Source organism: Bombus terrestris, chromosome 17 (assembly GCF_910591885.1).
Source record: "Bombus terrestris chromosome 17, iyBomTerr1.2, whole genome shotgun sequence".
Taxonomy (NCBI): domain Eukaryota; kingdom Metazoa; phylum Arthropoda; class Insecta; order Hymenoptera; family Apidae; genus Bombus; species Bombus terrestris.
This window is the reverse complement of record NC_063285.1, coordinates 7,607,662-7,622,101: the sequence shown is the minus strand read 5'-3', so window position 1 is coordinate 7,622,101 and position 14,440 is coordinate 7,607,662. Positions and strand designations below refer to the sequence as shown.

The 14,440-nt window shown below is 34.4% G+C and overlaps 2 protein-coding genes, 1 long non-coding RNA gene and 1 other non-coding gene across 8 annotated transcripts; 3 read left to right on the top strand and 1 right to left on the bottom strand.

The window, feature by feature from the left end:
- On the top strand, positions 1–3,052 carry LOC125386651 (dynein axonemal heavy chain 17-like). The gene is made up of 3 exons (XM_048413657.1): positions 1–175; positions 471–677; positions 2,681–3,052. Exons 1-3 carry the CDS (start codon positions 83–85, stop codon positions 2,903–2,905), a joined length of 525 nt encoding a protein of 174 aa, XP_048269614.1. The 5' UTR covers positions 1–82; the 3' UTR covers positions 2,906–3,052.
- Positions 3,053–3,498: 446 nt separating this feature from the next.
- On the top strand, positions 3,499–12,230 carry LOC100648379 (dynein beta chain, ciliary). 5 transcript variants are annotated; one of them, XM_048413653.1, is made up of 7 exons: positions 3,499–3,585; positions 5,071–5,202; positions 6,466–6,641; positions 7,142–7,252; positions 9,947–10,120; positions 10,949–11,097; positions 11,874–12,230. In XM_048413653.1, exons 3-7 carry the CDS (start codon positions 6,621–6,623, stop codon positions 12,166–12,168), a joined length of 750 nt encoding a protein of 249 aa, XP_048269610.1. In that variant the 5' UTR covers positions 3,499–3,585; positions 5,071–5,202; positions 6,466–6,620; the 3' UTR covers positions 12,169–12,230. The 5 variants fall into 5 exon arrangements, with proteins under 5 accessions (XP_048269610.1, XP_048269611.1, XP_048269612.1 ...); XM_048413654.1 differs by lacking the exons at positions 3,499–3,585; positions 5,071–5,202 and adding an exon at positions 5,652–5,730; XM_048413655.1 differs by lacking the exons at positions 3,499–3,585; positions 5,071–5,202 and adding an exon at positions 5,654–5,722.
- LOC125386814 lies at positions 3,753–3,871 on the top strand. Its single transcript, XR_007227253.1, has one exon. It is a non-coding gene; the product is annotated as a 5S ribosomal RNA (ribosomal RNA).
- Positions 4,639–5,347, bottom strand: LOC125386653. The gene is made up of 2 exons (XR_007227003.1): positions 5,155–5,347; positions 4,639–5,012 (listed from the first exon to the last, which is right to left on the bottom strand). It is a non-coding gene; the product is annotated as an uncharacterized LOC125386653 (long non-coding RNA).
- Positions 12,231–14,440: the final 2,210 nt, after the last annotated feature.

Here is a 14,440-nt window from a genome sequence, read left to right as displayed (position 1 = left end):
ACTTTCCGCGAACGAAGGCCACTGGGTAATTTTGCAAAATGTCCATTTAGTGAGGAAATGGTTGCCTACATTGGAAAAAAAGATGGAACAGTGCTCGGAGAATCCACATGATGATTATCGTTTGTTCATTAGTGCGGAACCCAGTCCTGATCCTCATGAATCAATAATACCTCAGGTAATAAACAATTGTACAATTTGAAAAAGCAAAAGAAAATATGCACTTTTAATTAAGTTAACATGTGCTAATTATATTCTTTAACCCTCCGTCGGTAATATGATTTTTCACTAACGCGGTAGGCATTACAGGTCTTTCGTTAAATGGCCTAATTTCTTATTGTCTTTTTGCTTTAAAAAATCTAAGAAAATTCTGAGGTCCCTATTATAGTCCCTAATTTACTATACACGTGATACTTTAGCCAATAATATAGATAGATAATTACTAAATGTAAGGTACGTTAAATTGTACACAGGGTATACTAGAATCAGCCATAAAGATTACGAACGAACCACCATCTGGAATTCAAGCGAATATTCACAAAGCGTTGGATAACTTTACCCAGGAAACTTTGGAGTCCTGCAGCAAGGAAACCGAATTCAAAGCAATATTATTTGCACTTTGTTATTACCACGCTGTACTTGCAGAACGTAGAAAATTTGGGGCGCAAGGATGGAATAGGGTAAGTGACGTTAAATCTTAATGGATCATGACGTTAAATTAGAAATTATGGATCGAAGATTTGTAACTGTTGAAACAATGAGAGAAAGCAGAAAACAATATTTACGTTATCTTGTGTAATGTAATAACTTCAAATTAATACTCTTTAACAGATTTTTTATTAATTATAAGACATATTTCGAATATATCTCGCAAATGTGATATATTATGTCGTCCCATAAGTTCGTTCCGTTTTTCGAGCGGTTATATATGTTAAGATTGTTTACATACCTTTCAGTTTCATGAAAAAATGTAATCCCCCTCTCGTTGTACAACTTTTTCCCATTTTTCAAGTGCATTGGTCCCTCATCGCCGTATGTTTATAAATCGACACATGAAATGTATACACAAAAGTCGGCACAAACTTATGGGATGACCTAATAGTTTAAAACATACTATAACTGTCTTCCTTGTAACCTGCAATCAAATTAGGAAAAGCTACTAATAAGATAAAGCATTACTTTTTATTAGTGATGATATTAGCAAAGTTCGTACATTATATTCTTTAATAATTGCTTTTTTTTAGTCAATATATGTTTTAATAATAAATTATTAAATAATTTAGAACGTACCCAAGCACAAATAGCAATTAAACAAATTTCTCTGTTACTATGTTGTTAATCGTCGTTAAAAAATTACATTTACATACATATATATACAATTAATGTATGTATAGTGTACATGTATTGTATACATATGTATGTATATTATATATGTCGAAGATAAAAGAACACCGGAACCTTCCCTTTGGAACTTTGGGAAGATCCCTCAATACTGTAATCCAGATTCCACCATAGTCGTATTAAGAAATTGTTGTTATTCGATCTGACTGTATTTATTTGAGATTTATGATAGTGAGCTTGGGCTCGAGGCGACAACCGGTCGCCGAACGTAGCCGCGGTCAAGGGACGAACCTTTTGTCTAACAAAGGCATGGAGTAATTCTATAGCTCTCCTTAAAAGAAATAGTTGTGGCGGCACGCGACAGTAAACATTCCAACGGTTTCTGTGCCGTGGCTCGCCACACGCAGACTCTATTCTTCGGGTAAGATGATTGCCAGATGTCGATGCATCTCCACAGAACATGTTCAGCTAGCCCGAGGACCCGCTATAAATCTTAAGATTTATTTAACTAAAGTCCTTCAAACGGACAAACAGTCCTCGTTCCAACTACGGGAAAATAGGAGAAATCTATTTTTCTCACGAACGACGCTTTCCGCTAGCAACTTTCCCTTAAGGGCGGCTAGCACCCTTCCCTAGCCACCAACATGGAAATTGACCAATTAACAGTAGCGTCAATTTCCCTCACTTTCCGAACGAAGACTTTTCTCCACGAATCCGATGATCTCGTGTCCTCAGACACACGATATAGTTCTCCTCGACAGCGTCACCGTGCCGGAGGGGCGCTCTCTTGTTCGATCTCATCGACGATTGAAGTATCTTTCTTTTACGTGGTGATTGCTCCATTCATTAACATTGAGTACAACTTATACGCTAAAGAAGAGTAGAGTTCGTTATCCCGTTGACCGCGGATTCGTTATTGAGCCTAGGATCATTGTCATTAGCTTCTCGAGTATCTAATTATCGCGATTACTTGTCAAATTCTATCATAATCATATTTGCACTAGTAAATATCTCCTCTATTGCATAATGACCACGTGTAATGCCAATGGGGATTCGTTTCACGCCCTTAACCCTAACTCTAATCTTAACGTCAACCCGACATATATATATGTATATATGAAATTTATGTATAATGTTCAGAGATAAGTAATTATTAATATAATTAGATACGGTATCAGCAATGATTTTCTGTAATTTTTTCAAATAACGCTTTCCGTAGAATAATTTTCTGTTTAGTAAAATGTAGTTTATTCTCATTCAAAATATGTTTAAACAAATTTATAAAATTATAACAAGCTTGTAAATTATGTATGTTCAAAAAAAATTTTTTTTTTTGCGTCAGTCCTACCCATTCAACTTCGGTGATCTAACAATCAGCGTATCTGTATTATTTAATTACCTGGAAAATAGTATCAAAGTACCTTGGGAGGATCTTCGTTACTTATTTGGAGAAATAATGTATGGAGGTCACATAACAGATGATTGGGATAGAAGACTATGCAAGACATATTTAGTAGAATATTTGAAAACGGAATTAGTCGAAGGTATATATGATAATTCACAATAATATTTCCAATGTATTCGATTTATTAAATCTATTTTTAAGTACAATTTTTCTATAAAACTTTAAGTTTGTAAATACTTTATTGGTCTCTTCTTATAATAATCAAAACTTTTTAATATTGAAACGAAATATGCTTTATATCAGTAATTCTTTACTATTTAATGATTACTATTCGTTTCCTTCTCTTATTTTGTATATATAAGGTGTTGGTAGTACGTGTAGAGTGCTAAAGAAATACTCGGCGTTTTGTTTAACAGTATATGTATTCTCGCTTAACGACTTTGTTACAAGTCTCAACTCGCGACTCGAGCGGATAATAATTTACTCACGTTTCTCGATTTCGACTGCAATCACGCTTCTTGGTCACCACTCATCTCTCAATTCATTTCATTTCTTTTTATCACCTCTCAATATCCCTACTACGCACGCGTTCGTTAGACTTTCGCGACCGTGGTCACGCACGCTTTCTTTCGTGTTTGGCGAAAGGACCGTAGGGATATCGATAGCTCATTAGGCCTGTCGACGCTTACCCTTCGTCGTGACCTTGCTTATGTTTTGTCGGTCTCTCGTAAACAGTCTATGTGGTATACTATGTACCGATGAAACCGTTGGAAAGTTCTTTGCCGTCGAATGCCGCTACATATCACTTTGGATGATTATTATAACATAAGCGATTTTTCAAGGTAATAATACAATTTCAATTTATTTTTTATTTGAAAAGTAAATCTTTCACTTTATAGAAGTTTATAAACTCTAATAAAAAGATTAATGATTTTTGCACACACTTATGTTTCTTTAAATATTCTATTTATTTGACAATCAAAGACAAATAAAAATATTACTTATTTCAGCCAACGCTCATACCGCGCTGAGTGCACTCGTTCTCGTCCGATCACGAAAGTTAAGCAGCGCCGGGCACGGATAGTACTTGGATGGGTGACCGCCTGGGAACTCCGTGTGGTGTTGGCTTTTTTTTTATTTTCCCAATCTATTTTATTTTTCTTAACAATCAACCTTTAAGAATCTATAATCTAAGCATCGAGAAAAAGATATGTTTTGCTATAACACGACTATTACCTCGCATTATATGAATCTCATTTTTGCACACACCAATGTTTCCTTAAATATTCTATTTTTTCACATCAAACACAAATAAGATTAATGATAAGACTTCTTTTATTATTCTTGAATTAGTACAAGTACATATCAAATACGTTTTTTAAATTATTACAACATTATATCTGTAGATGTTTGTGCGAAGAGGACGTAGGTTGTGAGGATTAATGACGAGATTACTTGTTGTTGTAACCGTTAATATATTTAAGACAATAAATTAATATACAAATGTAGACGTTAGTCGTTCGTACAAAGTATAAATCGCAAAATAAAGTCGCGGAATAAATACTGGCAAATGCTCGTCGGGTGACTTGATAGACGCTCGTTAGGTACTCGAGGATACTCAAGATGCTGTTAACTATTCGATATGTATTATATATGAACCCACTATGTACTCGTTATGTACCGTCGCTCGCGATCGCGTCTGTTTATTTATACTGGTCGGGGGAGAGTCGGAAAATTCAAATTCATCTTGATTGGACGGTTGCATGTAGCGGCGACATTGTTTTGCCCGGAGTTTATTTGTTCTTACATTACTTGTAATCTAATGGTCTTGATACTCCGAGGAAAAACAACAACATTATTTGAATTGTCCTCCGACTCATGTTTTCGCAAATTTGTACACTTGTACAATTTCATAAAGTATTAATATACGGTGGTTCACAAATATTTTCAAAATTGTTGATGTTATATCGCTTTGCAATACATATCAAAATCAAAATATCTCCAAAATAGCCATTTCAGGGTATGAATTTTATTCTATTATTTCCTTTGCCTTTTCAGGACTACACCGATTAATGTGAAATAATAAAATAAAAAATATATAATTCCATATAAAAATGTAATATTATCATTCAGAAATCCTTCAGTTATCCATTCGTGAAAAAATTACATCAAATTATATACCCCTCGAAATTGTTGGACTTTTGTTTGAAATATTTTTCGACACCATCGATAGCTTCAATAATTTACGACGAGATGGAGCTAGAAGGCACTACAGCAATTTTTACAGAAACAGTTAACAAAGAAATGAATTTACACTTTTTGCGTAGGTGAATTATACCATGCACCAGATTTTTTGGTACCACCAAATAGTGATTATGATGCATATCATCAGTACGTCGATAACTACTTACCTGCTGAAAGTCCTGTTCTGTATGGACTTCATCCCAATGCAGAAATTGGTAAATATATATAACATTTCAAAACAACCTAATGAAACTGACATAATATCATATCATATTATTAGAGAATAACTAATGAATACAAATCAATGTTGTGAGATCGCTAATTCGAATCAAAGTTTATGTATTTGGAGTTGAAATGATTAAGAATAGTAATCGTGAATTGGTGAATAATGTCACAGTAGCATTATAACTAGCTGATATACTCGATCCTTACCCGGATGTATGTCCTTAGTAACTGATTGATGTTAATATTGCAACAAATAAGTCAAAACGAAAAGAAGATGAGTAATAATTGTTTGGAGAAATAATTACCTTGCTTGTTGTAAGACGTGAGCCTTATGCTCCCCACTTATTGCATACGGCGCTCGAACTTATTCCGAATACAGCCGAAGAATGACGATTGATCTGTTCGGGCCATCTTTCACTGTCATACCAACTTCACTGTTACCAGTGAAGCAGTAGTTTATTCGTTCTGAATCTTTTGGTGCTCTCTTTCATTGCTTGGCAACTTAAAATAGTAAATAGGTGCTAATTTGGTTAAACCATCTTTGGAATATTCTCTATCGAATGATTTGAGTCTAATTTAAATCGGCGCAGTAGTTTTTGAGTTATAACCGAACGAACATAAAAGCACTTTGCTCTTTATATATGTATATGTATACCAGAGATAGAGATGTTGCAAAATTTGAAACCTATACTGAGGCACTTGTCTGTTAGGCTCTGTTAGGCAATATAAGTTAGAAGACGTAAGAATTCTGGTTGTAATAACTGTGTAATGTAATTAATTTTTATCTGAGAAAGACACGTCTGCATTTCAGACTAAATTCTTAAGAACTAACCGTTAACAATGATTAAACTGTTCAACAATTAAACTATTAAACAAAAGAAAATAATATCGACATCTTTTATATATATTTATATATAAATAAATGGTTGCTGTGTCTTTTTCCCATTTATATTGCATTATACGTATAAAGAAATTTATTTTCAATACGTTGAATAATTTTTGCTGTTATATACTACGCACGAGCACTTATTTCTCATAATAATCTAACAGGCACGAATAGAAATTTTGTACGTACATTTTTTGACGAAGTTTCGAAATAGTCCAATAAAAAAAATTCCAATTTGTCCTTAGAATTCATAAATTGATGAATTCGTAATATAATGCCAAATAGACAATTTAGTCAATTCTCGATTTAACATAAAGGCTCTTCTTGAAATTAATACACTGAAGAATTTATTTTATACATTTATTAGGGTTTTTAACACAAACTGTGGAAAATCTGTTTAAAACGTTATTGGGTATACTAACAAGAACTGCCAGCGATACAACAAGCGGAGATATTTCAAAAGAAGACAAAATAAAAGGACAAATAGAAGACTTATTGGACAAACTACCAGAAGAATTCAATATGCTAGAACTTTACAGCAAGGTACTCACTGCCTCTCTCTTCTACTAACTTTAATGAATTACTTAATAAATCTAAATTTAAAATAAATAGAAATTAGTAATTAAGAAACGGGAAATCTTTAAAAGAACGTTTAGACGATCAATATTTATTATCAATATTATTGATAATATTTAAGGTTCTCATTATTGTATTGACAATGTATAGAATATTTAACTTTGGAAAACTAAGGCCAAACAGCGGTTGTAGGGGACATATGTGTAGATTCATACAGAAAAATTCTTCAGTACTGATATTTACAACATTTTAAGCTCATCAAAATCGTTGCATCATTTAAACAATTAACTGCGTTAATTACACCACATTGCTTGATTTTAATTACGTACCCCGTAAGGGATTTTGAAAACTAAATTCCGCAGTTAACTGGTTAACATCGAAGATAAACCGAGAGACGAAATTGGGTATAGAATGTCGAATCTCGGAACAATTTCCGTCTCTAATAAAATCTTTGTTAAATTTCTTAGGTGGAAGATCGTACACCATTTGTCACAGTTGCTTTACAAGAATGCGAACGCATGAATCTACTGTGTGAAGAACTTAGAAGGTCCCTGCAAGAATTAGAGTTAGGCTTAAAAGTAATGACAAATATTTATGCATTTTTACATTTTTACATTTTACGCAATCGCACACATGATCCCTCGCATGCACGACATATACAGAAGGCTATATGTAACTAGGGTAAACTACAGTTCAGAAACAATATAAGATAGCAAACCAACACTGTGCCCGGATTTATGGGCAAGAGTTATCCCCCACTAATTTCTAGAATTGTTTGCTCGTAATAAGAAATATACTAAGAAATAATTTTATCTATTCTGTCTTGCACTGTCTGTTTCTAACCTCTATCAGAGAGGAAATTTCTCTCTGCCCCTACCTTCGGTGCACGCATTGTATAGACCTGTAGAGTAAGTGCGAATTTTAATAATTTAATATTTATATATTTTATTATAATTTGATAATTTAATATAATAATTAAGATAATTTGGCCCAATTCGATATTTGAATCTTTTTCCATAATTAAGAAGATTACTGACAACAAAAGTTTAGGTTATTAGAAACTCGTTAGTTCATATTTTCGTTCCATATACTTACATATTAATTAAAATAATTAAATCAAAAATTTACTGATATTTGAGCACCGTTACAGACTTATGAAGTCACGCATTCTTTGGGTACACTCGGTACGTGGTCGGAAACGTTCGGCCTTACTAATTTTTAATTACCTGTAACTGTTTTACTATTAATCATTGTAGAAAAAAATACGTGTCACAAATATTTCTTCCCTAAATTAATTTACATAATTACCGAATAGTATGCAAATTCTTGGGAAGTCACCTTTCCGGTTATCTTCCATTCCTACTTCTGGCTCCGATCGTTATACATACTGTATACTCAATACTGTTTGTTTATTACCTTTAGTTATACTGTTTATTGTGATATATATAAGAATGCTGCATATTTATATTATTACGTTTTATATCTTTCCTATATGTATAAATATTGTTTATCGTATAGGAGTAATAAAAGAAAGATCTCTGTATTTAAAAATTGTAATGTCACGTTCAAGATCAGGTTTCAAGGTCACCGCAATGTCAAACACCATAGCGTATAATATGTTCCCCTTTATGTAGTGCAATTTTTTCTGAAACATCTCGTGGCATTCACGATAAACCGGACACACTGTATATATGTTTAGCAGTCAAAAAATTGTAATTACTGCGTCTTTTACAAAACACGAGAATTAAAAAAAAACTACAATTCTGTTACCTTAGAAAACTCTTTCGTTAAAAATTTATGAAAATAAATTACTATTAATAACTATAACGTTAATTTCAAATTAATAACGATATTAGCAAAATATTTAATACAGATACAACTGAGAAAGTGGTTTCAAACTTTTAGCTAGCAATGTATGTGCATTTCATATAGAAAGAACAAACGGAAACATTTGATAATTGCACAAAAGGATCCCATGCATAATTGCACAGTCGTCGTTCCCCCTGCGGGACGCCTGACGTACCGGAAGTCGAATATCACTGAGACAATGTACCAAAATACTAAATCGAAAGTAAAACTGTTTTATCTTTTACTCTTTCTAAATCATCCTTTTACTAACGTATTTGTGAGATTTTTCTGATAAAGATGAAACCAAACAAATAATTTGGATTATATTTACTTATTAACATGTATTTAATCATTACTTATAAAGTAAGCAAATATGTATATTAGTAAATTTCTTTGGCCACAAATCAAAAATAGAAAATTTAGATCTTTGAGTTAAAGGTCTAAGTTTGGAATCAGGTTGAGGTTAGGTTTGATGTTTGCCGAATGTGTCACGATCGGCATACTTCAAATTCCATGATGGAGATAAAGATGTGGCAGCCTTGGCGACAATGTATATCGCCGAAGTGCCTAATGAGTCATCGATATCCCAACGGTCCTTCCACCGAATGTTCTAGAAGCGTGGCAACGGTCATGTACGCCTACAGGTTAATGGGGATATTGAGGGGTGACAAACAAAAAAGAAACAGATCCCACCGAAAGTCAAATTGTAAGAGCTTCAATCTTGGAAAGTCACGGCTGGAGCTCAGAACCAAATCGCAGTTAGTGTAAACTCAGAGTACAAGAAATAAATAAATTCTCTTGTTTTTTTGTTACATTTTATTTTTCTTTTCATTTGAGCTACCCCCTTTTTTATTTTACATGATAAATGTTTCGACTCTTGTCGCTTTTTTTTATTTAACTCTTATCTAACTTATCCTCATCTACGTTGAGCATATCGAAGATCTCAGTTTTTAGAACAGTCCCTATCTCCCTATAACTGCAACACTTGAGTTCCAACTTTTGTGCAAATACCGAATGTTTCTTATATGTGTTTCTGGAACCTAATTTCCAAATTGTATGTTATATAAAATACTTTTAAATATATCATAAAGAAAGAAATCATTGTAGAATTATACCATACGATGAATGCAATGACAAAGCGACATTCTCCTATGCGACTCAAATTACTGTTACAACTCTTGGAACATATTGCCGTACTTCTTCCATCATCATTAAATCAATTAGAACATGATCAACTTAAAACTATTGAAATGTGACATTAAATTCGAAATTGTTTATATTGAATGTAACTGCTTCTAGAAAACAATTATAACTTCTCAAATTTATTGATGAAGGAAGTTACATAATCTTTTGAATTTTCAAACTTTAAATGCTGCTTTGTAACATAACGCCAGACAATTAATCAATGATGTTTTTTTTGATAGGGAGAATTAACTATTAATGCTGAGATGGAAGATCTACAAAATTATATAATGATGGATGCTGTTCCGCCGTCTTGGACAAAAAGAGCTTGCCCTTCAGAATTAGGATTAAACAGTTGGTTCACGGATATGTTGTATCGAATAAATGAATTATCTAATTGGACTGCTGATTTTAACGTAAACATTTACTTATTTTTTACTATTATTGTAACTTTTATTATTGTATAAAACAATGCCGTATTAATATCGAAATGTCTCAGTTTGTGAAATTGATAATTGAATCCGTGGCAAATTTTGATGCCTGGAATTCATTTCAAACTGGTAAAATAAACATAGCAAAATTGAATGAGCGACAGAATAAAGCTTCGTTCAACGCACACGATTGTTGCTACCCATAAAAAGCGAAATTTTAATAACTCGTATCCCTTTCCGGTAGAAAAAAGCTGTAAAGACTGCTTAAATCTATTCAACTAAAATAAGTTTAGATGTGAACTGATATGAATCAAAGTGTTTTCATCTTCAGATAATTAATCTATAGATAATTTGTAGTAAATAGAATATGAATCTGCCTGAACTGAATCCAAAATAGTTGGATTGAGTTTGTGTAAATTCATATTAATTGAGGACATCGCCCCAGTCTATTACAATACCTTTCATTAAGAAAAAATAGAAATCATAAAATTTGACATTTCCAAGCAGTTTTATTCGCATACTCGCCTTTAATATCCTGTATTTTATACTCTTTAGCTGAACTTGGGAAACAATCTTTTGCTTGGACTATATTCGAACCCTCGAGAAGATGACAAATCAGATATTAACGAATCTTCTTTCAGACGATATTAACGGGTCATTCATATTGTTTACGTGTTCCAAACGCAGAATTTTCCTTTTTTGCCAATTAACATTAGAATCTAAAAAATCTTACGACATTATTATTCCATTTATTGCAATCTTATTCTCCTCATCAATTAATCTATTCTAATAACATAACGCATCATTATGCAGTTACCATCGTCGGTATGGCTAGGTGGTTTTTTCAATCCTCAATCATTTCTAACTGCAATTATGCAACAAACCGCACGCAAAAATGAATGGCCATTGGACAAAATGTGTTTATATTGCGAAGTACTGAGAAAAACCAAAGAAGAAATCACGTAATTATTAAAAACATTACTTCGTCATTCCTTCAAACATATTCTTTATTTTTATTTTTCCTTGCCGTATGATGTTAATATTAAGTATACTATACTTATCGCACATATACAATGGCGAAAAAAATATATTATAAAATAAAATATATTATAAAAATATATTATACAGTATATAGTACTATTAAATGACACAAAGATCACTGCAGATTAGCGGGGAGAATGAAGAGGCACAGGCTTAGAGCATTGGTTCCTTTATAGTATTGTATATAATATAGCTCGTATATAATGTAAATAGTATGTGTATGCTCACTTTTTGTTATTTATTAATTTCATTTTATTATTAAGTTGATACAATTTTTTGAGAACGCGACGTAAAGTTGTGAGGGAGAGTGAAGTTCATAGCAGTGAAAACGAGCAACGAAGTATTGTCTGAACTAGAAGTCATGTAACCCCATAAGCGGAGCAATAAATAATGGCATTAGATTTAATATACATGAATCTAATTAATTAGTAGCTATATAAATGCTCTAATAAATACAATGATGTACAAATAGTTTTTATAGCTACTGAATGTGCGAGTATCTATATATTATCTAATATTTTAAAGTATTAATAAATAAAGATATCTTAACTGCATTTTTAAATATTTTTAATATTTTATTTCGAGTACATTTATTTACATAAACTCGCTAGTTTTCATCATTAACGAAATTCAGTTACAATTTGTATAAATTTTATTCCAGAGTAGTAATAATCGATTTTTCACAAAAACTTTACAGATCGGCACCAAGAGAAGGCGCGTATATAAACGGATTGTACATGGAAGGTGCACGATGGGACGTTCAAACAGGATGTATCATGGACTCTAGATTTAAAGAATTGTTTCCATTATTGCCAATTATGTATATTAGGGCGATTACACAGGACAAACAAGATTTAAAGAATATGTATGAATGTCCTGTGTATAAAACACGATCGCGAGGTCCTACTTACGTGTGGACGTTCAATTTAAGAACTAAGGAGAGAGCTAGTAAGTGGATTCTTGGTGGAGTGGCAATTCTATTACAAATCTAATTTTATAAATTAAATTATGGACTAAATATGCAATTAAAATAAAGATTTTCGAAATTGTCAAAGAGTGTTGGTATTCATTTTTCAAAACACGGTATTATTTTATGCAAGATAATATTTATATAAAAGAAGAAGTACAACGCATTTCTACGTACGATTACAATTTATTTCTCCATTTTAAATTACTTTACAACTTACGGGAAGGGGTAGGGGGTGCCCTGTAGAATTATTTACAATGTTTACCATATTTACATTATTTTACACGGAGGGAGATTTGAGTGTTGTCATTTTGTGGTTCTTTTTCTTGTTATTTTTATTACGGTTTCGGTATCCAATATATTTTTATGCATTTTCTGTGATTGTCTTCTGCGTCTTTTTGGGGAAGGGCCATGTTGTATCTCCACCTGGTGTCTACAGTCTGTCCATTTAAGTTTGCCTCGTAGAGTATTGTTTTAATCCCTGTTTTTCTTTTTATATGGTACAAAATTGGAATATTATTTTGGTCTTGGAGGTAGTTTCTTTCGTCAAGGAAAAATAATTATTTATGATAATATTGACATCATGCAACCGTTTGAGCCCCGGGGTTTTTGAAAAAAGTCCCAAACGGCACGATAGCTTCTTAATCGATTGCGAAAAGAAACAAGCGGCACAAAAGCGCTCGTCATATTTGTTATTCTTATGAAATACATCTATATTTTTATATATGCGTACTATTAGTTTATAATTATTTCAAATTTTGTTCAATAAAAATTATTAAGATAACAATGTAATACAAAATACCGTCAGTCGTCCGTAGCGTTCAAATGTACTGGGACTTTTCGATAGAAAATCTAAACAGCGCGATCACGCTGCTTGGTACTCAAACGGTTAAAGAAATAACGATACGTCTAACCTGTACGCGTGTGTCTGATATCGACGATACCGCGTTCTGTAACTTGTTCCCCGTCGAATTAATCTTGAATAACAGATTTACGAGGGAGAGTAATGACTCAATGCGCAATGAAGAACAATTGACGAAGTTAAAACTCGAAAACAAAATATCGAAGAACAATCGATGAGAAAGTTTGGAATTGTCTTCGACGATTAAAACGAAATTTACTAATGCTTACTGCGGACGATTAAGCAATACGAAGCAACTGAAGCGAATGCCGCGACGCGATGTACGACTGAACGAATGCGACTGAATTATCGTACGACGATACGAATGATTAACGATACACTCGTCTGCGAACGCGTCTTGATGTCGCTCTCATTTGAAAGACCCGCATGAGACGGTTTACTAATTATTCGATCACTAAAATGATACTTACCTTCACGTATGCTGGGAAATATCGTTCAAAACTGAAGACTTCGCACAGGATTGTCCACTGATCGTTACGCCTGATGGAAATATTTCACCTGCAGGAGCGCTGGAACAGCGCTGAGAGATTGAAACTGTTCGTTACTCCACGATTAGCGATTCGAAGGCACGGGAGCTGATTGCCTCCTACGTGTTCATGATTGAACTACTCGAATCCGGGCCCCCTACGACCATAGGGGTTGGAGAAAACGCCCAACCATCGCACAAGGCACCCAGTACCTTGCTCCCTGGATTAGCTAAGCCTGCAGGGGTTGTCGCTCATCTCAGGTCGAACGGGGCACATTCTAAGCCCTCCCGTTTCACCAGGACGGTTCCGGAGCAGGTAGGACGCTGCTCATCCGCCGAAGGCCATTCGGTGGAGCCAATCACCTTAACACGGTCCTCTTGCCAGCATCTTGGTCATCAACCACTGCCACCACGGGTCCATTCCCATTAATTGGCTGGGCAGAGGGGTCGCTACTCCCTCCGGGCTGTAACTCGATCGCCCGTGGTACCAACCTTAGTCGTTGGTGGGAATATCGTATGGATGTACGGCCACGTCACTGCCGGCCGGCGACCTGCTAACCGTGCTCGGCAGTTCCAGATGGGACTCACGTAAGCGGGGGCCTCAAGGTACTTTCGTACCCGGGAACATATCCCGACGGTCCCACCCTTGGCATCAGGATCGTGGGTGCGCTACTACCCAAGGCCACGTAGAGAGAATGTAACTGTAATTAAACGCCTTACATTCACGGCGACCTTCCCTGCGGAGTACATAGGGACTCACGTAAGCGGGACGCTTGTCCCGACGGTCCCCCTGGCTGCGGGAACGTGGGTTTGCCAGCCCCCATAGGCTCCCAAAAGCGAGCCCTCCCTGCGGGAATTCGAACGAGACTGCCGATACCGTTGTTAGACTCGAGCGAGCCCAAGACGTAA